Source organism: Oryctolagus cuniculus, chromosome 5 (genome assembly GCF_964237555.1).
Source record: "Oryctolagus cuniculus chromosome 5, mOryCun1.1, whole genome shotgun sequence".
NCBI classification, from domain to species: domain Eukaryota; kingdom Metazoa; phylum Chordata; class Mammalia; order Lagomorpha; family Leporidae; genus Oryctolagus; species Oryctolagus cuniculus.
Window position 1 is genome coordinate 127,150,283 of NC_091436.1, and position 22,429 is coordinate 127,172,711.

At 48.8% G+C, this 22,429-nt stretch overlaps 1 protein-coding gene across 5 annotated transcripts in view; it reads right to left on the reverse strand.

Annotated features, from left to right (window-relative positions):
- Nucleotides 1-22,429, reverse strand: part of BICRAL (BICRA like chromatin remodeling complex associated protein) — a 111,872-nt gene that overhangs the window by 36,525 nt on the left and 52,918 nt on the right. For 4 of the 5 annotated variants that reach the window (XM_070074088.1, XM_070074087.1, XM_070074086.1 and 1 more), the window contains 4 exons: nucleotides 5,890-5,935; nucleotides 5,474-5,522; nucleotides 5,317-5,385; nucleotides 523-2,202 (listed from right to left, as the gene is read on the reverse strand). In XM_070074088.1, coding sequence (XP_069930189.1) covers nucleotides 523-2,202; nucleotides 5,317-5,385; nucleotides 5,474-5,522; nucleotides 5,890-5,930 — 1,839 coding nt within the window. In that variant the 5' untranslated portion in view covers nucleotides 5,931-5,935. Of the gene's footprint in view, nucleotides 1-522; nucleotides 2,203-5,316; nucleotides 5,386-5,473; nucleotides 5,523-5,889; nucleotides 5,936-6,698; nucleotides 6,839-22,429 lie in introns of those variants that run through there. The other variant, XM_008262921.4, reaches the window with a different exon arrangement.

Here is a 22,429-nt window from a genome sequence, read left to right on the forward strand (position 1 = left end):
AAAAAAGTTTGTAGGAAAAACGGAATTAAAAGGTAAGTTTACTTTGGCACACAAAAGAATTCGAAAGCCATGCAAAGTAGTTACATAGTTTGCATTTTTCCAGGAACTTCCAGAAGACGCCCTCGTATGCACATTGATACTGGCTCGGATGGAACGTTCGCTACCTGGCAGAGAATGCACTCAGTGCTCCGTGCAGACTGCCTCCCCGGGCCCTCCCCATCAGCCCACGGCATTCGGCATTCTGACGAGCAGCGCCAAGTGCAGAACAGCAGGTCGGCAGCTCTGCGATACGAAGCTTAGACCCAGACCCAGGAGCGCGACTCCAGGCTCCTCCAAGTCACAGCACGGTGCTGGTTATTTTTTTTTTTTTAATTCTAATTAAGGAAAAAAGGCAATTAATCACAAACCGAAATATTCAAGTTAATAAACCGGGAGCCGAGGATGAAAACGATATTCTAGTCAATATACACTGCATTTCCCCCTCTGCCATCAGTCAAACATTTATCTGAAGAAGAGCATTACCTGACAGAAGAACTGCTGCTGGGCTCCTGCTCCTGGCGTGTTACTCAAGGCGCTGGGAGATTTGGAAGAAGAAACTGGAAGACGATGAGACACACTGGCCGCTACCGGAGTCCTGTTTGGCTGGCTCAGCTGATCACCCGCAAAGTTCGATCCCGATGCCGCAGACTGAACCGCAGACCCAAGACTAGGATGGGCGGTGCTGGCTGAGCTCACGGCAGGGAAGCGACTGGGTCCCGACAGGCTTGTCGCCGAGGGCATGGTGGTGAAGGCGGGTCTTCCTTGGGAAACGCTGCTCTGCCCGGGCGACAGGTGCAACACAGTCGGCGACGCCTGCTGCAAGGGCATCTGTCCCCCGACGATCTGAGGAGAGGCATGATTGACCACGACTGGACTTGCAGAGGCAGCGAACGTCTGCCCGGACACTAACTGGACCGCCGTGCTCTGGCTGTTGAGCATGTGTCCAGAGTACGGCTGGTTGGTCCTGAGCATGTTCGAAGAGCCCCTGTTCAACATGACATGCTCCGAGGCCACCTGGCCAGAAACGAGCTGAGAGGGCTGAGTCTGAAGAAGCTGCCCATTTATGGTCTGGACGTGGTGGACCGAGTTGGAACTGACGGAAAGGCTTGTAGGTATGAGGAACTGACTTTGGGGTGCATGAGGCTGGCCCATGGGGGAATGGATCACGATGCTGCCCCCCGCGCTGCTCACGGCCTGTGAGGTGACGGGCTTTCTCGTGTTCTGTTGGTTGACGATGTTCACAGCCATGTGGGGACCGACCCCCGAGCCCTGCGGTGAGCTTGCGGAGGCGAAAGAGATGCCCTGTTGTACGTGGTGCTGCTGAATTCCCAGATTGTTCACGTTGTATGTGTTTTGCTGGCCCATCTGGATCGGCTTTGGCTGGATGTTAACTGGGACTTTATTCGAGTTTGGTGCAAGACCCCTTTGTATGATGATGTTATGCACAGGTAAAGATGTTTGAAAATTTGTGCTGTTAAATGGAACGGTAACAGGCTGTGCTACTGGACTGGAACTCGAGTTCCCAAACAAGGAGTTGCCATTAGGAGTCTGTCTATGAACCAGAAGCCCACCACTCACATTGGAGGGGGCCTGCTGCCCACTGCCCTTTAATATGATTTGAGATCCATCTAGGTTATTAATAGTCATCATGGAAGGTTGATTAGCAAACGACCCGATTAACTGTATTTGACCAGAACCGCTAATCTGACTGCTATTAGACAAATGCTGGCTGGGAACACTGATCCCCACGTGTTGCATAAAGCCATGTTGCACACCCACTGTATTGCTTGCAAACGATGCTCCAACAGGCACGTGAGTCACTCCTATAGGCTGCAGCGTCTGACCTGAGTAATTAGAAACATTAGAAGCCTGAGTAAAGGATGCTGATGAAGAAGGATGAAGCTGAGCTTGTGCAAACTGCTGGCTTGCGCCTATACTGGCATCCAAGTATGCCTCTTCCGCCAGCGTCTGTTCAGTGATATTGGCCTCCTGCAGGGACTTCTGCAGAATGTCAAAAGGTTGGTCCTCACTGAGATCAGGAAGCGGAGAAGACTCAAGTTCATCTTCGAGAAACTGAAGGCTACTTGACAGTGGCAGTCCATCACTGGGCCCTTCTCCGAGCTGGTTGCTCACACCTTTGAGGGACGACTTAGGGTCAGCATTCTGAAAAAAGCAGCAGCGTGTTACACAGCAGAGCCAACCTGTGGAAGAGCTGCATTGCCAAGTTCATCGCACTTTGGAGCACGATGGAAGCATGCGTCTGCCTCTCCCGCACGACTCTGCAACCTGCTCACCTTACTCTGGTATTTTATTTCCTTAGCAGTGAAGCTTAACATTACGTTTGTGAGTACACGCACTCACTGTGCTTGTCAGATCAGTAACACGAACATTTGGAGGACTACCTAGAGCTTCGCTTCGTTTTGTTGAGATACTGGCACAGACTTGATTTTGGGATTATTCCTGGTCTGAGGCTCGTGTGGAACTCAGCCCACAGAGGGTGTAGCAGGAGGGCTGTGGCCAGTTCTCTGTTGCCCGGGAGTCTGTGTGACTCCAGGGAGCTCTGGGGGCTGTTCTACTAGAGGTGCAGAAGGCATCCGCTCTACCCCGCCCCCCACCCCCAGGCAAGGCCGGTCCAGATGAACACGGCTCCCACAAAACCTGCATGATTGGCCATTTGCCTTCTAGAAACAACCAGCTTATTAACATGCTTCCAAAACCACTCCAATATTTAACAACATATTCTTAAGAAACATCTTTTTAAAAAGAACCATTTAAGTGTCTTATTCGAAAGTTGAAAGTCAACCAAGGCTTAGCAAGCACCCACTTGCGCGTCAGTCTCTGTCTTGAGGAACAGGTATTCCTACTGGAGACAAGAACACAGGCAGAAAAAGAGACCAGAGCAAGCCGATGAGACATCAGAGACACTTCACGGGCCCGCAGTCACCCACGGGGCGCATGGAGATTATAAAAGCGAATGAGATGGACTCAGCAGCCATTTAAAACAAGATGGAGACAACATGCACACACTTAACCCCACTGAAGTGGGCACTTAGAAAGAGTTAAGATGGGAGACTTTGTTATGTGTAGTTCACCACAACTAAAAAGAAGAAAGGTGGAGAACAAAATTAAAAACAGATTAATCAAGAATGAGTACTCCCACATGCAAAATCACAGACTGCCAGCCCTAAGCTACGAAGGCCCGGGGCTACATGCTGGGGCGAGCTAGGTGGGGAAGACAAGGGCAGCTGGGATCAGAGGGCGTCAGGTTAAGGGTGGAAGACTCTTTGAAAGGAAGTGCAGAGAGCCACTAAAAGCAAGTGAGGATTTTTTGTTTGTTTTTGCTTTTTGCAGAGAGCAATCAAGGCGATGACAGATTTCTCCTTGGGATGATGGTTAAGTATGAATGAACAGGCCACGGGTTTACACGTGCACGGGCTTCAGAGAAACTTTAACGTTTTCATTACATTGGACATGATGCAATAAAAGTTCCCAATAAATGCACATTGAAAAAAGCAGCCTGAAAAGTTGGAATTAACACTCCCATGGCAGGAGGAGAGCTGATAAGCAAGAATTGTGACTGCTGAGGGACGGGCTAAGTACCTGCTTCTGGGCTCAGGGGCATCACGCGCTGTTACTACTTGTTCAAAGTGCAAGTCAGAAACGCTCTCGACTCACAAACCTTACCAGAAATCAGTGCTGTGACTTTAAGGCCACTTTCGCAATAGCGTCTTGCAGGATACCATCTGGCACACTTCATACACACTCAAATACTTGCAAGAATTGTGCATTCCCAAGGACTTTCTGAATACTGCTCCACTTTACAGATAAAGAAAGCAAAGACCCCAGTGATGATGGCAAGCTAACAGCTACTGTGTGCTGTGCCAAGTGATTTCCAGACTGGTCTACTAACCTTTGTTTTGTTTTGTTTTGTTTTGTTTTGTTTTGTTAACAGTAATCTTGACACAGTCTCCAGGCTGGACTCGCCTATCCCTTGGGCCAGGTTTCTCCTCTAGATGCTCTCGAGTTTAAGAGCATGGCTCCGAGGCCTGGTGTTGGCGATGTGGGTTAAGCCACTGCCCGTGACACCAGTATGCTGTAGGGGCACTGGTTGGAGTCCCAGCTCCTCCACTTCTGACCCAGCTCCCTGCTGATGGCCTGGAAAAAGCAGCAGAGGATGATGGCCCATGTGTCTAGGCCTCTGATACCTACGTGGGAGACCTGGGTGACAATCCTGGCTCCTGGCTTCCGCCTGGCCCAGTCTTGGCTTTTGCGGCCATCTGAGGAGTGAATCAGCAGATGGGAGATCTCTCTCTCTCTCTCTCTCTCTGTCTCTCCCTCTCTCCCTGTAACTCTGATTTTCAAAAAAAATATATGTGGCTCCAGCGCCTAGGAGCCCAGGTTAGAATCCTACCTCTGCAACTCATGACTGTATAATCCTGGGCCTGTTTAACCTCTCTGTGCGTTTGTTTCCTTATCCAAAAACTCTGGATAATAACAGAACTAACTTCACAGAATTTTTTAACTTTAGAATTAAATGAGGTTAATGAATATTAAGTCCTTAGTGCTAAGCACACAGTAAATAATCAATGTCAGCTCTTATCTTTCTCATTTAAGATGAAAGTGATTTGTAAGTAACTAAGATTAAAAAAATTTTTTTTTTTTGACAGTGAGAGAGAGAGACAGAGAGAAAGGTCTTCCTTTTTCTGTCAGTTCACCCCCCAATGGCCGCTGCGGCCGGCACACCGCGCTGATCCGAAGCCAGGAGCCAGGTGCTTCTCCTGGTCTCCCATGCGGGTGCAGGGCCCAAGCACTTGGGCCATCCTCCACTGCACTCCCGGGCCACAGCAAAGAGCTGGCCTGGAAGAGGAGCAACCGGGACAGAATCCGGCGCCCTGACTGGGACTAGAGCCTAATGTGCTGGTACCACAGGCGGAGGATTAGCCTAGTGAGCCGCAGTGCCGGCTTAATTTTTTTTTTTTCTTTAAAGCTCAATAGTATCAAGGCTCAAAACATTCTAATATACTTTCTCAGGTTATAACATTTCTGTGTCATAAGAAAGCAAGCTGAACACTCAGGAAAATGACAAAGTAAAGCTCATAACGACTAAGTTCAAAGCAGAAAATGTCACTATAATTCAACAGAGTTTTGCTTTGTGTAAATTGCAAAAGACAAGACAAGGAGTCTCAGTGTGATACAAAGGCAAGGAAAGCCTCAAGTTCAAGGCACTGGACACAAGACAGAAACACCTGGTCATGGCATTCGGTTTCCAATACTCACACTAGAGTTGGCGAATATTGAATTTGAATTGGCTGCAGAGTATCCTGCGTTAGTCAAGTCATCGCTGCTCTGCAAGGTACAAAGTCAAGAGAGTGGTTACTTCAGCCGGAGAGAAGAAGCAAACACGCGTGGCTGGGCTGTTGGGGGTCGTACTTACAGATTTATTACTCGGTCCATGTAGAAAATAGTTCAAAGCTTGTGGGTCTCTAGAAAAGAGAAGAGGGGAAGCAATGTCACCTATATTTAGGATTTTGTTTTACTCCAGTGAAAACAGCCTGGGTAAAATCCTCTCTGTATTTCAAAACAGTTTCACGTAATAGTGCTTGGCTTTGTTTTTATTTTGATGCCGTTCCCTTTCCTATTATCACTCCCTGCCTCCTGGCCTTTGTCAGAAAGTAAATTACCAAGGGGTTATTGAATTGTGGCTCCCAAGTCAGCCCTCTGTCTCCCTACCACACCTATGCTGATTAGTTCATCTATGTAAAAACCCCACCAGGTTTACCCTGGTTCTGGGTTTCAGTTTGGCAAACCTCCCGCACTCGACTGAGCCTGGGTGTGGAGCGAGCATCTTACCCAATAAGATCAAGGAGACACGAGTCATCATCATCATCCATGACAACTACGGAGAGGAAGAAGAGGAAACGTGGGTCAGAGGAGCAGACTGAGGCCGGCAGCGCCGACGCGACATCGAGACACAGCTGGCGCTCTGCTGGCAGGCCACCGTTTTCCTCGGCTTGTTCATTATCAATGAGGTTTTGAGAGGCAAAGTATTCCCTTTGAATTGTCTTTATTGAAAACAAATCTGTAACTTACAAGTCATGAAAGAATCCAGACAAATCAAAGCGAGCCACCAGCCACCTCCCTGACATGCAGATTCCCCAGAGAGGCCGGCAGCCACGACCCGCAACTTCCTCCCAACACCCCGTCAGCGTCAGCGGGGAGAAACATTTTCTGTTTTAGAAAAGATCTCAGAGAGCCAGAGCTCTTCTCCCTGTGCGACCGACCGGAGGGCACTCAGCGTGGGGAGCAATCCAGGCCGCCTGCCGCATGCTGGCCGTCTTCAGGACAGGACGGCAACGCGGCTTCTCCCCGCATGCTGAGGCGGGAGAGCAGGCACTTGGCTCCAGGAAGCCTGGCTGCAGGCTCTGGCCCCCGGCCCCCCACCCCAGGCCTGTGTTCTTCCCTCTGCAGCAGCGCTGCCCTTGGCCCGTTGCAAATAATCTGTATCCCGACCCCGGAATGTTTAAAGTAGAAAATCACAACCAAAAGTTCCCTCCCGCTCCAGGCCCAGGCTCGGGGAGCGCAGCGTCTGCACTCTGGCTGGGAAACAACAAGCGGACGCGCTCCACGAGCGGTTCTCCCCCGAGAACCACTCAACTTACACTAGTGATCCGACACCTGGCAACACTGCTTCGTACCCATTTCGAGCCATGCGTGGAATAATTTACATCACGGAATGCCAGGGCCAAGAGTTCTGGAGCGGTTGGAAAGGGCAGTTGTGAGCGGCAGTTGGACGGAGGAATGAAATCTTGAAGAGATGCCCAGAAGAGGGACACGCCCGAGGCAGCCAGGCGGGATCATCTCCACGCAACGTTTTTTCTGTTAAAACTGCCATCTCCCCTCCGCTCCCTGAAACGCCCCACTCTGGCAGCCACAAGGCCAAACCCACGTAGAACGTGCTCCTGCCATGTGGAAGGTCACCTGCTCTTCCCGGGGAAGTCTGGAAGGGGTAAGTACCCCTCAGCATGGGACCTTCCTGTCGGTGGTTGAGTTTGCTCAGCTACTGAGTGATGGGGTGGGAGTAGGGAGGGGGAGGCTACCACCCAAGTGGGCCCCGGTGCAGAGGACGGGTGATGGGTGGGAGAGGAGTGGGTGGGGGGAGCTCACCAAAAGGCAGCATCCTCAGCTGACCCTACAAGGAGCAGCCAGCCATGGGAACTCTGGGCACGCATGAATGTACTAGAACAACCCGACTTTTGGGCCTAAAAAATGGGACAGGAAGGGCAATCAGGGGAGCTCTCATGGGCGAGATCCGCTGCCATCTCTGGGAAGGGCTTCCTGTCGACCCGAATGTCACCGAGCGAGGCGGGGGCACACCGGCCACAGTGCGTTGTTGTTCTGCCCTGTGCCGCTCTGCCAGACATCACAACCGTTCGGAATAAGGAAGCCTGTTACGTGGGTATTATTTCTTTACTTCAGCGTGACCATTTCAAAGGAATTCTACTGTGTCCTTTGTAAATCTATGTTTTTGAAGTACTTAGTTGTCTGGAAAAACCAGTTAATAAAAATGTAGGTGAAAACCAGCTTACAACAAAGAAACTGACTCTCCCGGCCTCGCTGCCCTCTTTACGCTCCGTCCTGGGTGCCCCAAGGTCAACACCACCACTCCACTGGGGTGTCACTGCCACCAGTTCTTTCAAACACCGAGAACATTTACTATCCCAAAGTGGAAAGTGACAACTACTCCCTGAGCAGTCCAAATTAAAAAAAAAAATTTTTTTTTTATAAGACTGGATGAGATGGAAAGCCTCCGGCAGCCCCTGCCACGCTGAGCCACGCGGGCTGGGCAAACACCTGGCCCTGGGTGCAGCACCAGGAACCCCACACACGCCGCCGCCTCCAGCAACCCCAACCCCCATGTGGAACTCCGTGAACCTTTCAGAGAATTCTTTTAAAAGGCCACACTCTTCTCTGACCTTACACAGTTTCAGGTGACAAGAGCCGACCTCTACCCCCGCATCCCCAGCGTTAAGTACTGCCAGAACCTGGTCTGACCCAGCCACTTCTTTCAGGAGGACACAAGTAAGCTTGCCAGAGTCAGACTGTGGGACAGGGGTTGAGACGGCCACGTCTTACATCAAGAATCTGGATTCCTGCCACCCATGTGGGGGGCCTGGGTTGAGTTCCAGGCTCCCGGCTTTGGCATGGTCCAGCCCCGGTCATTACAGACACTTGGAAAGTGAACCAGCCCATGGGAGCTCGCTCTCTCTCTTTCTACCTCTCAAATAATAAAGAAAAACTTTTGAAATTGTAAAAAGTAACTATGATTCTGGATAGGAGGACAACCTGAGGACTAGATGCTGGTGAGAGGCCCCATTTTCTTTGGAGTCCTACTAAGCCTCTTTTCTCATTCGAGTACCAACCCTGGAATCTGTAGACAGGTGGCTGGCACCAGGGCTGCTGAATGACGCTGCATGCGAGATGAGTCGTCCTCTAAGGGACGTTCCCAGGCCAGGGGTCAGAAACCGTTTCCCGGCCCAACACTTCAGAGTGAGATGGATGGGCCTGGCAGCAGCGGGGTGCAGTGGATCAGGGGTGGAGGGGAGGGGCCCTGTGCTCACAGAGCTCTGACAGGCACTTGACTGCTGTCTTAAGAAATTAAAGGCTGGGGGTTGGCACCTTGGCTCACTAGGTTAATCCTCCGCCTGTGGCACCAGCATCCCATATGGGCACTGGGTTCTAGTCCTGGTTGCTCCTCTTCCAGTCCAGCTCTCTGCTGTGACCCGGGAAGGCAGTGGAGGATGGCCCAAGTGCTTGGGCCCTGTACCCGCATGGGAGACCAGGAGAAGCACCTGGCTCCTGGCTTCGGATCGGCGCAGCTCCGGCCGTAGCAGCCATTTGGGGGGTGAACCAACGGAAGGAAAACCTTTCTCTCTGTCTCTCTCTCTCTCTCTCACTGTCTAACTCTGTCAAAAAAAAAGAAATTAAAGGCAATATTACAAATTATTCTTAACTGAGCCAACAAACACCCCGAGTAACAGCTTCTAGCCAGGGAGATGTGGTGTAAGGCAACATTTCAAAGCAGTGGGAGAAAGACGGCAGCCATGGGAGAAGAGCAGGTCGATCCATACACGCATCATAAACAAAAATAAACTCCAGGTGGAGCTAAGAGTTAAAAGGGGGAAGGGAGAAGAATCTTAAAGTACAAGAAAATATGGGAGAGTAGTTTTTAAACAATAATCATAGAGTGTGGAAATTCCAAGTATATCACAACCCATAGGAAAACACCGGCAAATTTTGCAGCATAAAATTTCAAACTTCTGGGGTAGGGGTTTGACCCAGCAGTAAAGTAATAGCTTGGGATGTCCGCCTCCCATAGCAGAGGCTCTGAATTTGCGGTCCAACTCTGCTTCCAATACAGCCTCCTGCTAATGTGCACCCTGGGAGGCAGCAGATGAGGGTTCCAGTCCCTGGGTCTCTGCCACCCATGTGGGAGATCCAAATTGAGTTCAAGACCCCTGGCTTCAGCCTGGCCCAGCCACAGCTGTTGCAGGCATCTGGGGAGTGAGCCAGTGGATGGAGAATCTCTGTCTCTCTCTTTTTTTTTTTTTGACAAGCAGAGTTAGACAGTGAGAGAGAGAGACAGAGAGAAAGGTCTTCCTTCCGTTGGTTCAGCCCCCCAAATGGCCGCTGTGGCCGGCGCACCGCGCTGATCCAAAGCCGGGAGCCAGGTGCTTCTCCTGGTCTCCCATGCGGGTGCAGGGCCCAAGCACTTGGGCCATCCTCCACTGCACTCCCGGGCCACAGCAGACAGCTGGACTGGAAGAGGAGCAACTGGGACAGAATCCGGCGCCCTAACCGGGACTAGAACCCGGGGTGCCGGCGCTGCAGGTGGAGGATTAGCCTAGTAAGCCGCAGCGCTGGCCTCTCTCTTTTTCAAATAAAGCAAATGAACAAATGATAATTTTAATTCTGAACAAAAGTTTCAAAATTTTACATGATGGAAAAAAAAAAACACACCATAAACAAAGCCAAAAACTTAAAAAAAAAAGAAAGCAAACAAAAATAACTGGGAAAAATATTTCCAATTCATACCAGAGAGCTTTTCTTTCTGATATGAGTTTCTAAATAAAGAAACAAATTAACCATGGTTCTTGAAGAAAACCAAAGGGTCTGAATAACCAGTTCATTAAAAAAAATTTAAAAAAAGACAGGGGCAGGTGTCTGGCACAGCAGTTAAGACCCCACTTAGTGGCCGGCGCCGTGGCTCACTAGGCTAATCCTCCGCCTTGCGGTGCCAGCACACCGGGTTCTAGTCCCAGTCAGGGCACCGGATTCTGTCCTGGTTGCCCCTCTTCCGGGCCAGCTCTCTGCTGTGGCCCGGGAGTGCAGTGGAGGATGGCCCAAGTGCTTGGGCCCTGCACCCCATGGGAGACCAGGAGAAGCACCTGGCTCCTGCCATCGGATCAGTGCTGTGCTCCGGCTGCAGCGCACCGGCTGCAGTGGCCATTGGAGGGTGAACCAACAGCAAAGGAAGACCTTTCTCTCTCTGTCTCTCTCTCTCTGTCCACTCTGCCTGTCAAAAAATTAAAAAAAAAAAAAAAAAACCCACTTAGGACACTTACATCCCATATTGTAGAACCTGAGTTCAAAACCTGGCTTCTCCTCCTCCTCCTCTTCTTCTTAAGATTTATTTATTCATTTTGAAAGTCAGAGTTAGAGAGAGAGACAAAGAGGGAGAGATTTTCCATCCCCTGGTTCACTTCCCAGATGGCTGCAATGGCCAGTGCTGGGCCAAGCTGAAGCCAAGAGCCGGCAGCTTCACCCAGGTCTCCCATGTGGGTGGCAGAGGCCCAAACACTTGGGCCATCTTCCACTACTTCTCCCAGGCCATTGGCAGGGAGTTGGATCAGAAATGGAGCAGCCAGGACATGAGCCAGCACCCACATGGGATGCCAGCATCACAGGCAGAGGCTTTATCCTTTATACCATAATGCTGGCTCCCTGGCTCCACTTCTGATTCCAGTTTCTTGCTAATGAGCACCCAACAAAGCAGAATATGATGTCCTTGCCACCCAGGTGGAAGACTTGGATTGAGGTCTGGACCCCTTGCTTTGTTCTGACCCAGCTCTGCTGTTGTGGGCATTTTGGGGGTGAACCAATGGATGGAAGATCTCTCTATCTCTGCCTTTCAAATAAAATGAAAAAAAAAAATTAAGGAAGCTCAAATAGTTCCTAAACACATAAAATTATCACTCTCACTTATAGTAAGAGAAATACAAAGCTAGGGGTTTGGAACCCTCTTTGGGTCTCCCACATGAGTGGCAGGGACCCAAGTATTTGAGTTATCTTCTGCTGTTTCCCAGAATGCACACCAGCAGGAAGCTGGATTGGAAGCAGAGAAGCTGGGACTTGAAGCAGGTACTCCAACATTGGATGCAGCTGTCCCAAGCTTCAATCCAACTGCTGATCCACATGCTTGCCTCTCAAGTATTTTGGCATCAGAAGAAACTTATTTAAAAAAATTTTTTTTCATCTATTTGAAAGGCAGAGTGAGAGAAAGGGAGGGGGAGAGGAAAAAGGAGAGATGGAGAGAGAGGGAGAGGAAAAAAGGGAGGGAGGAAGGGAGGGAGAGCGTCTTCTATCTACTAGGTCACTGCCCAAATGCCTGCAACAGCTGGGGCTGAACTAGGCTGAAGCCAGGATCCAGGAACTCCATCTGGTTTCCCTACATGGGTGGAGGGACTTGAGCCATCACCTGCTGCCTCCCAGAGTGTGGGTTAGCAGGAAGCTGGCTTTGGAAGCAGAGCTGAGAGTAGAACCAGGCACTGTGACAGAAGAAGTGAGTGTCCCATGTGACATCTAAATCATTGCACCAAACAGCTGCCCCAAGAAGAAGTGTTTTAGGAAGTCGGCTGTGCACATCAGCTTTGCCTGTTTCCAATACTCTAAGCTAGTGGCAGTGAGACAACAACTAAGCTTGCCCTGTGAAAGTCAGAAACAGGACTTCGGTTACTTCACAAACTGAAATTTGGTATGTGATCCCCCCTAAAAAGTGTTCGCTTTCTCCCTTATCTGCTTCCGTTTTCTTTTTTCTTCCAAAAATACAACCTCATGAGGCTGATGACTAATGAGCTGAAACTTTAAAAGATGGAGTCAATCTTACCAAAAATGGAAAATGGCTGACATCTGCTTTAGCTGTATTAATTTGGGGTAGCATCAGTACGTGCTGTATTTTCCCAGTGATTTACAAATTACCTCTAAAGGGGCTGAGGTGAGCAGAGGGTCACGGGAGACTGTCCAGGGGTCCTGACTCTGAAATGGCTGCAGTCTTCAGAAATCTGCTGCCTCTGCGGGAACTGCGGAAGGTACACGAACTGCAGTCCTTTTTATTTTCACCCACTATTTACCACGTCCAGTGTTTTTCATTCCTTTGAATAAGTCCAGATCTCATCTGGTATCATTTTCCTTCTCCTATAGGACTTCCTGTCATAGTTTTTGTAGTTCTCTGTTGCTGGGGATGAATTCTTTCCATAAAAAGTATACAGTTCGCCTTTGTTTCTGAAATACGTTTTCACTGGGCATATAGTTCAGGACTGGCAGGCTTTTTTCTCTTTCAGGTCTCTAAATACATTGCACACTGTTTCTTATTTGCATTCTTTCCAAGGAGAAGTCTGTTGTCATTCTTTGTTTCTTTCATCATGTGTCCTTGTTTCTCTACATGCTTTATTTTTTTTTCTTTTTAGTACTGGTCTTAGGCAGTGTGATTATGATGGTTCTTTATATGGTTTTCATCGTACTTCTTCCTCTTAGGGTCTGTAAACTGATAGAATTTGCAGGTTTATAATTTTCCTCCAATTTAGAAACATTCCAGCCATTAAGTTTCCACATATTTTGTGCTCCTTCTCTTTCAAGGACCCTGATGACAATTACATTATTAGGCTGCCTGCAGCCGTCCCATGGCTCCTTGATGCTGCTGTTGTTTTGGTCTTTTTCTTTCTTTGCCTTTCATTTGGGATATTTCCTACTGCTGTGTCTTCAAGCTCCTTAATCCTTCCTTCTGTAGGGTCTAATGTGCCATTAATTCTACCCAGTATATTTCCACTTGGCAGTTTTCATCCCTAGAAGTTCAATTTGGGTGTTTTTTAAAAAATATCTTTCATGTCTTTATTTCATATGCTCAATCTTTCCTCTACCTCTTTGGACTTATGCAAAATAGTGGTAACTTTTAATGCCTTTCCACACTAACTCTACCCATTTCTGCGTCTGTCATCTACTGACTGATTTTTCTTTGCTTTATTATGAGTGGCATTTTCCTGCTGTTTTGCATCCCTGGCCATTTTTTATTAGATGCTAGACATTTGTATGTGTGCGTTTAAGATTTTATTCATTTATTTGAAAGGCAGAGTTAGAGAGGGAGGGATAGAGGGAGGGAGGGAGGAAGGAGGGGGAGGAAGGAAGGGAGGGAGAGAGAGAGAGAGAGAGATCTTTCATCCATTGGTTCACTCTCCAAATGGCTGCAATGGCCAGGCTGAGCCAGGCCAAAGCCAGGAGCTTCATCTGGGTCTCCCAAATGAGTGGTAGGGGCCCAAGGAGTTGGGCCATCTTCCACTGCTTTCCAAAGTGCATTAGCAGGGAGCTGGATTGGAAGTCCAGCAGCTGGGACTCCAACCAGCACTCATATAGGATGCTGGCATCCCAAGCAGTGTGTTAACCCATGGAGCCACAATGTTGGGCTCTGGACAATTATTAAACACTAATTTTACATTATCAGGTGCTGGGTATTTTTTTATTCATATAGGTATTTTTGAGCTTTGTCTAGGACACAAATTACTGTAAATAGGTTGATTTTAAGTTTCACCAATTTTTTAAAAGACTTATTTTATTTATTTGAAAGACAGAGTTACAGAGAGAGGTCGAGCCAGAGAGAGAGAGGTCTTCCATTCCACTGGTTCACTCCCCAAATGAGCGCAGATCAGCTCTGAGCTGATCTGAAGCCAGAAGCCAGGAGCCTCTTCTGGGTCTCCCACGTGGTGCAGGGGTCCAAGAACTTGGGCCATCTTCTACTACTTTCCCAGGCCATAGCAGAGAGCTGGATCGGAAGAGGAGCACCTGGGACTTGAACCGGCACCCATACGGAATGCTGGCACTGCAGGCTGGGGCTTTAACCCGCTGTGCCACACCTTGGCCCCCCATCTTTTTTTTTTTTAAAGATTTATTTATTTGAAAGGAAGAGTTACAAAGAGACCAATGCAGGGAGAGAGAGAAAGAGAGAGAGAGAGAGAGAGAGAGAGATCTTCCATCCTCTGGTTCACTCCCCAGATGGCTGCAACGACCAGAGCTGGGCCGATCCAAAGCCAGGAGCCAGGAGCTTCCTCTGTGTCTCCCATGCAGGTGCAGGGGACCAACCACTTGGGCAATTTCCACTGCTTTCCCAGGCCAAAGCAGAGAGCTGGCTGGGAAGTGGAGCAGCTGGGACTTGAACCCACGCCCATATGGGATTCCTCACTGCAGTGGATTTATGGGCTATGCCCCAGCACTGGCCCAAGTTTCACCAATCTTTAATCTCAGGGTTAATTTGGCCCTAGACTGAGAAAACGCCCTCCTGGGGACTCCAGGAATGACAAGGATTTCTCCACTCTTGCAGTGGGGACACAAACGGTGCTCTGTGCTGTGGGGCAGCCGCCATTGTCTCTTCCAACCTCTCGGCTCCTCCCAGAACCTAGGACTGACCGACTGTCCGCTGAAGACTTCAACGAGACACTCTGCAGAGGTCTAGAGTTTTCTCTCTGAGCAGCTCCCCGCCCTCTGTACTCTGCCTGTGCTTTAGCTCTGTTCATCTCCCGGCCACATCACCTCAGCTCAGGAAGACAACCAGCCTCCACCCGTTCCACCCTCCCAGAGTCACACCTGGAAAGTGTCCTGGGGCAGATCCAGGGTCCTCTCACTCATTTTCCACTCTCAGAAGTACTGTTCTGTCTGCTTGATGTTCAAAATCTGGAAACAATTGTTTCACATATTTTGTCTTTTTTTTTTTTTTTTTGGACAGGCAGAGTGGACAGTGAGAGAGAGAGACAGAGAGAAAGGTCTTCCTTTGCCGTTGGTTCATCCTCCAATGGCCGCAGCGACCAGTGCGCTGCGGCCGGCGCACCGCACTGATCCAATGGCAGGAGCCAGGTGCTTCCTCCTGGTCTCTCATGGGGTGCAGGGCCCAAGCACTTGGGCCATCCTCCACTGCACTCCCGGGCCACAGCAGAGAGCTGGCCTGGAAGAGGGGCAACTGGGACAGAATCCGGCGCCCCGACCAGGACTAGAGCCTGGTGTGCGGGCGCCGCTAGGCGGAGGATTAGCCTAGTGAGCCGCAGCGCCGGCCTATTTTGTCTTATTTTTAACATTTATAATATAGGAAGATAAATCCAGTCCCTTTTAGTCCATAATGGCCCTACAGTCATTTTTAAGGTTTTAAAAAACCCACTTTAAGATCAAAGAATAGGGGCTGGAGCTGTGGCCTAGCAGGTAAAGCCACTGCCTGCTATGCCAGCATCCCATATGGGTGCCAGTTCAAGTCCTGGCTGCTCCACCTCCAATCCAGCTCTCTGCTAATGTGCCTGGGAAAGCAGTGGAAGATGGCCCAAGTCCTTGGGCCTCTGCACCCACATGGGAGACCCAGAAGAGGCTCCTGGCTCCTGGTTTTGGATTGGTCTTGCTCTGGCTATTGGGGCATTTGAGGAGTGAACCAGCAAATGAAAGAACTCTCTGTGTCTCTCCCTCTCTTTGGAACTCTGCTTCTCAAATATATAGATAAATCTTTAAAAAAAGAAAGAAAAAAGGAACATGCCTTTTAAAAAATTGAAGAATAGTTGTTTTTATAAAAGGATTTATTTATTTATTTGAAAAGCAGGATGAAAAAGAGACAAAGATAGCTTCCATCTATTGGTTCACACCTCAAATGGCCTCAGTGGTCAGAGCTGAGCCAGACTGATGCCAAGAACCCAGAACTCCATCTGGGTCTCCCATATGGGCGGCAGGGGCCCAAGCACTTGAGCCATCTTCCGCTGCTTTTCCAGGCTCATCAGCAGGAAGCGCAATCAGAAGTGGGGCAGCTGGGACTTGAACCAGCGCTCACAAGGGCTGCTGGCTTTACTAGCGGCGGCGTACCCCACTGCATCACAGCGCTGGCCCCACGAAGACCATTTTCTCAGACCCACAGGACAAAAATCATTAATCCTTCCACCATAATCCATTTAATATTTAGTAGTAAGTCACCTCGAAACAAGGACTTACATATTGAGCTTATTTATCAAATAACCCTTGCAGGTCTCCACAGCAGTTGCTGTATTAATAATAGTGTGTTCATCAAAAGGCTCAGAAGCAAATATCTAAGCTGAGGCATTTCAGGCACAGTCATGTGTGGTTTTTCAAAAAAGACTTACTTCAAAGGGAAAGAGAGAGGGAGAGAGGGAGAGAGGGAGAGGGGGAGAGAGAGTGAGAGGGAAAGAAGAAGAGGGGAGGGGAGGGGAGGGGAGGGGAGGGGAGGGGAGGGGAGGGGAGGGGGGAATATCGAGCTTCTGCCCACTCTCCAATGTGCCCAGCCAGGCCAGGAGATTCACCCAGGTCTCCCACACGGGTGGCAGGGGCCCAGCTACTCGAGCTACCGGCATTACCCTCCCAGGGTGCTGCGGTCCTTACTACTTTCTTCCACTAAAAATAATCAGAGAATCAGCTCTTCGTGACAAGCTGGCTTGGGCGGCAAAGGGAAGCAGTATCAGCATGGGAAGCAGGCAGTGCCACAGAGCCCGGCCCCGGATCACCAACGGCACGGCAGCGAGCACTCCAGGGACAGGAATGAAAGGCCAGAAGGCTCGGGAGTCCGTCTGACTTGTGTCATCCCCACGAAAACAAACTGCCGGACGTTAGACTGCTCTGACGCTTCAGAAAAATGTATCTTCTATTAAGTGAAACGGAAAGTTCACTAAGTTATTTATGTTTTTTTCTTATATAAAGGGGATTTATTTTAGAGAACATTTTCAATGAAGTAAAGGCAATAATCCTGACTTTTTCTACTTTTAGAACAACAAACATTTTTGTATGATGCCAGTAGTAAGTAATAAAGATGAGAAGAAACCGCTGTTGCATTCCCATACAACAGTCACAAAATTCATCAAAATACAGTATGGTAAAAGCTAAATTATTAAAATCAAAACGAATCTCTCTTAACACTTAGTAGAACAATGTTGTTCAGTGTTAGTATAGCTTGTATATATTATTGTCCCTGTGTATGTAACTGCTTAAAAAATTTGGAATGGCAGTAATTATAAAAAATATGTTTTTCTCTCATTAAGCATTAGTATTAGCAATCTGGTTAAAGTTATTATGCAACTCTTGTTGCTTTCTTTCAATGACTAACATTCAAAATATTTTGGTTTTCTGGCACATTCCAAGAAAAACAAGCCCTGTGAAAACAACCATCCACGTTAACAAACAAAATTCCATGTGACAGAGTCAGTGACGTTACTCTGGGAGATGCTGCTGAGGATGCCCTTTGGAAAGGCCGATGGGAAAGGAAGATGTGGGGACACACACAAACATTGTTAAGCTTAAAAATGACTGAAGAGGGGGCTGGCACCGTGGCGCAGTGGGTTGAGGCACCACTTGCAACGCCGGCATCCCACATCGGAATGACAGTTTTGAGGCCTGGCTGTTCCACTCTCAACGCAGCTTCCTGGTGACGCACCAGGGAAGGCAGCAGAAGACGACCTCAAGTATTTGGGCCCCGCCACCCACGTGGAAAACCAGGATAGAGTTCCTGGCTCCTGGCTCCAGCCTGGCCCAGACCTGGCTGTTGTGGCCATTTGGGGAGTGAACCAGTGGATGGAATATGTCTCTCTTTGTGTCTTTCCCCCTCTTTCTGTCACTCTAACTTTCAAATAAACAAGTCCTTATTTTAAAAATTATTTAAGGGGTAGACATTTCCTACAGCAGTTGAGTTGCTGCCTGGGACCCCCACATCCCATATCTGAGGGCCCAGCTCCTCTGCTTCTGATCCAGCAGTTTGCTAATGTGCACCCCAGGAGGCAGCAGGTGATGGCTCAAGTATTTGGGTCCCTGCCACCCATGTGGGAGACACAGATGGAGTTTTGGGCAGCAGGTTTCAGCCTGGCCCAGTCCTGGCTGCTGTGGGCATTTTGGGGTAAACCAGTGGATGGAAGATCTTTCTTTCTCTTTCTCTGCCTTTCAAATAAAAAGTAAAACATAACAAAATTCCAATAATTTAAGAATACTGACAAATACAGATGCAGCAGGTTATTCCAAGCAAGATGTCACAATGAGTATCTATACGGATTTTAAAGAAGCTGAATGAAGCCGGCGCCGTGGCTCAATAGGCTAATCCTCCACCTTGCGGCGCCGGCACACCGGGTTCTAGTCCCGGTTGGGGCGCCGGATTCTGTCCCGGTTGCCCCTCTTCCAGGCCAGCTCTCTGCTATGGCCAGGGAGTGCAGTGGAGGATGGCCCAGGTGCTTGGGCCCTGCACCCCAGGGGAGACCAGGAAAAAGCACCTGGCTCCTGGCTCCTGCCAGGATCAGCGCGGTGCGCCGGCTGCAGCGGCGGCCATTGGAGGGTGAACCAGCGGCAAAGGAAGACCTTTCTCTCTCTGTCTCTCTCTCTCACTGTCCACTCTGCCTGTCAAAAAAAAAAAAAAAAAAAAAAAAAGAAGCTGAATGAATCTCATCTCTCAGGGCCGGAGCTATGCCGTAGTGAGTGAAGCTGTTGCCTGCGGTGCTGGCATCCCATGTGGGTGTTGGTTCAGGTCAAGCTCTCTGCTGTGGCCTGGGAGCGTGGTGGAGGATGGCCCAGTTCCTTGGGCCCCTGTACCTGCATGGGGAACTTGGAGGAGGCTCCTGGCTCCTGGCTTCAGACTGGCTCAGCTCTGGGCATTGCAGCCGACTTGGGGGTGACCCAGAGAATGGAAGACCTCTCTCTCTCTCTGCCTCTCCTTCTCTCTCTGTGTAACTCTGACTTTCAAATAAATAAATAAATCTTTTTTTTTTTTTTTAAAAGCTCATCTCTCCAAACTCTCTTTAAGAGACATACATTTCTATCTAATGTGAAATATTTTTAAAAAAAGATTTATTTTACATATTTGAAATGTAGAGTGGCAGAGAGGGAAAAAGAGAGGGACAGAGAGATCATCTGTTGGTTCACTGCCCAAATGGCCGTAACTCCTGGGGCTGGCTGGGCTGAAGCCAGAGCCAACAACTCCATCTAGGTCTCCCACGTGGGTGGCAGGGGCCCAAGCACTTGGACCGTCCTTGCTGCCTTCCCACGCGCAATAGCAGGGAGCTGGATGTGAAGTGGAGTTGCCAGGACTTGAACCAGCATTCTGATATGGATGCTGAACCCACTGTGCCAACACTGGCCCCATGAAGCCTTTCATAAACACTAAGATACGCTATGTGAATGGGAACTCATTAACTGTATTTATTTCTGTCATTAGATACAGAATTTCAGTTGAAGATGAAAATGTTCTGGAAGGGATGGGGGTGACGGTTGCACAGTAACCTTAATGGACTTACTGTAAAAGAACTGCATACTTAAAAATGGTAAATTTTATGTTGGGTACATTTTACCACAATAAAACAAGAACAAAGCTGCTGAGAATATTCTAGTTAAAGATAAAAAAGGCCATAGGAACTCGTCTACATAACTGATCATGCATCTTTGTTAAAAGATCTGTATCTGGGGACAGGCGTTCGTCACAGCAGTTAAGTCATAGCTTGGGAGCGCATCCCATACTGGAGTGTCTGGGTCAAGTCCTGGCTCCTCCACTCCCGATCCAGTTGCCCGCTAATGCGTATCCTGGAAGGTAGCAGGTGATGTCTCAAGAAACTGGGTCCCTGCCACCCATGTGAGAGACCTAGTTTCGACCTGGCCTAGCCCTGGCTGTTACAGACAAGCAGATGGAAGATTTCTCTACATTTGTCTGCCTCTTGTTTCTTTATTTGAATTTTAAAAAAGATGAAAATAAATAAATTTAAAGTCTATTTCTGAGAAAGTATTCTTCTCTTTCAAAGAGCAAAAGATGGGGCTGGCACTTTGGCATAGTGGGTAAAGCCGCCGCTTCAGTGCCAGCATCCCATATGGGTGCCGGTTTGAGTCCCGGCTATTCCACTTCCAATCCAGCTCTGCTATGGCCTGGGGAGGCAGTAGCAGATGGCCCAAGTCCTTGGGTCCCTGCATCCACGTGGGAGACCCAGAAGAAGCTCCTAGCTCCTGGATTTGGATTGGCGCAGCTTCGGCCAATGTGGCCAACTGGGGAGTGAACCAGTGGTTGGAAGACCTTTCTCTCTCACTCTGCCTCTCCTTCTCTGTGTAACTCTGACTTTAAAATAAATAAATCTTTTTAAAAATTAAAAAAAAAAAAAAAAGAGGAAAAGATGAGGGACCCGTGGCCCACAAGTTAAAATCAACCCCAGTGAACAACACGGGGAAAGAACTTGAGGCACACCACCCCACAATCTGCCAACACACAAAATATGCAGCTGTGGTTAGAAATCACTCTGATGAGGGAGACAGGTTCCTTCTCAAAACTATTTTTAGATTTATTTTTTATTTATTTAAAGGCAGAGAGAGATACAGAGATCAAGACAGACACAGAGAGCAATCCCATCTTCTGCTTCACTCTCAAATGCCTCCAACAGCCAGGGCTGGGCCAGGATGATGCCAGGAGCCTATAACTTCATCCAGGTCTCCCATGTGGGCAGCAGAGTCCCAAGTACTTGTGTCATCACCTGCCGCCTCCCAGGGTGCACATTAGCAGGAAACTGGATTGGAAGTGGAAGAGCTGGTACTTGTACCCCAGCTCTCCGATGTGGGATACAGGTGTCCCAAGTAGTGTCTTCAGCCGTGTACCAAACACCTGCCCACAAGAAGGGTTCTCTGCTCTTTCTGTGCCTTTTGCTACCTGGTAAAGCCTATGGATCCCTTCTCAGAATAGTATTTCAAGTTGCATAATATATACATGGGAAATACTGAAATACACATATAAAAGTGTTTAAAACTATGATTTAGTAGGCCGGTGCCGTGGCTCAATAGGCTAATCCTCCACCTTGCGGCGCCGGCACACCGGGTTCTAGTCCCGGTCGGGGCACCGGATTCTGTCCCGGTTGCCCCTCTTCCAGGCCAGCTCTCTGCTATGGCCAGGGAGTGCAGTGGAGGATGGCCCAGGTGCTTGGGCCCTGCACCCCATGGGAGACCAGGAAAAGCACCTGGATCCTGGCTCCTGTCATCGGATCAGCGCGGTGCGCCGGCTGCAGCGGCGGCCATTGGAGGGTGAACCAACAGCAAAGGAAGACCTTTCTCTCTCTGTCTCTCTCTCTCACTGTCCACTCTGCCTGTCAAAAAAAAAAAACAAAAAAACAAAAAAAAAAAACAAACCTATGATTTAGTTACAAATGTGATTTTTTTTTTCATCAGTGCATTAAAATATAAGACTTAGGGGGGCCAGCATTGTAGTATAGAAGGTTAAAGCTGCAGCCTACAACCTCAGCACCCCTTATGGGTGCCAGTTCAAGTCCCGGCTGCTCCACTTCCAATCCAGTTCTCTGCTGTGGCCTGGGAAAGCAGTGGAAGATGGCCCAAGTGCTTGGGTCCCTGCACCCATGTGGAAGACCTGGATGAAGCTTTTGGCTCCTGGCTTTGGCCTGGTCATTGCAGCCATTTGGGGAGTGAACCAGTGGATAGAAGATCTTTTTCTGTGTCTCTCCTCTCTCTCTCTCTCTGTAACTGCCTTTCAAATAAAATAAATGCTAGCTCTTTACAAAAAGAAAAAAATGTAAGATTTAGTGGTGAGTCTAATAACTATAATAATTTGGGAGATAGTACTCTTTCAAGTTATCTGCAAATTTAATGTGATAGAACAGTGTTTCTACTCAGCAAGAAATTCCTAGGTTACTCTGGGTTTTCCCTAGCATTCACAGGTGCAGGAAATGAAAAATTTCAGCTGGAGACTGGTGAAAACGAAGATCCTTTTTTTGTGAATCTATGGTCATAGATCCTCTGCTCTCCCTGAATTCTATCCAGAGGTCCCTCAGGCGTCAGTTTTGAAGCCCCTGCGCTGTTGGGGTCCTGGGCATTTGTTCAACACATGAAGTGAATAGATGCCGGCCGGCAATACACATGACAGACTCTAAACATCTCTGATGGGTTATATGTTTGCTACTCTTCCTCCCCGCAACTCATACAGGAGTTTAGTTCCCAAGATTTCACATTAGTGGCACAAGAGGGTGAAAACTTAACCCAGTGATGGTGTTCAAAAGCCAGGCCTTTGAGAAACGACGAGGTTGGATTAGGTCATCAGGGCAGAGTGGCCGTGACTGAATCCTGGTGGCTCTAA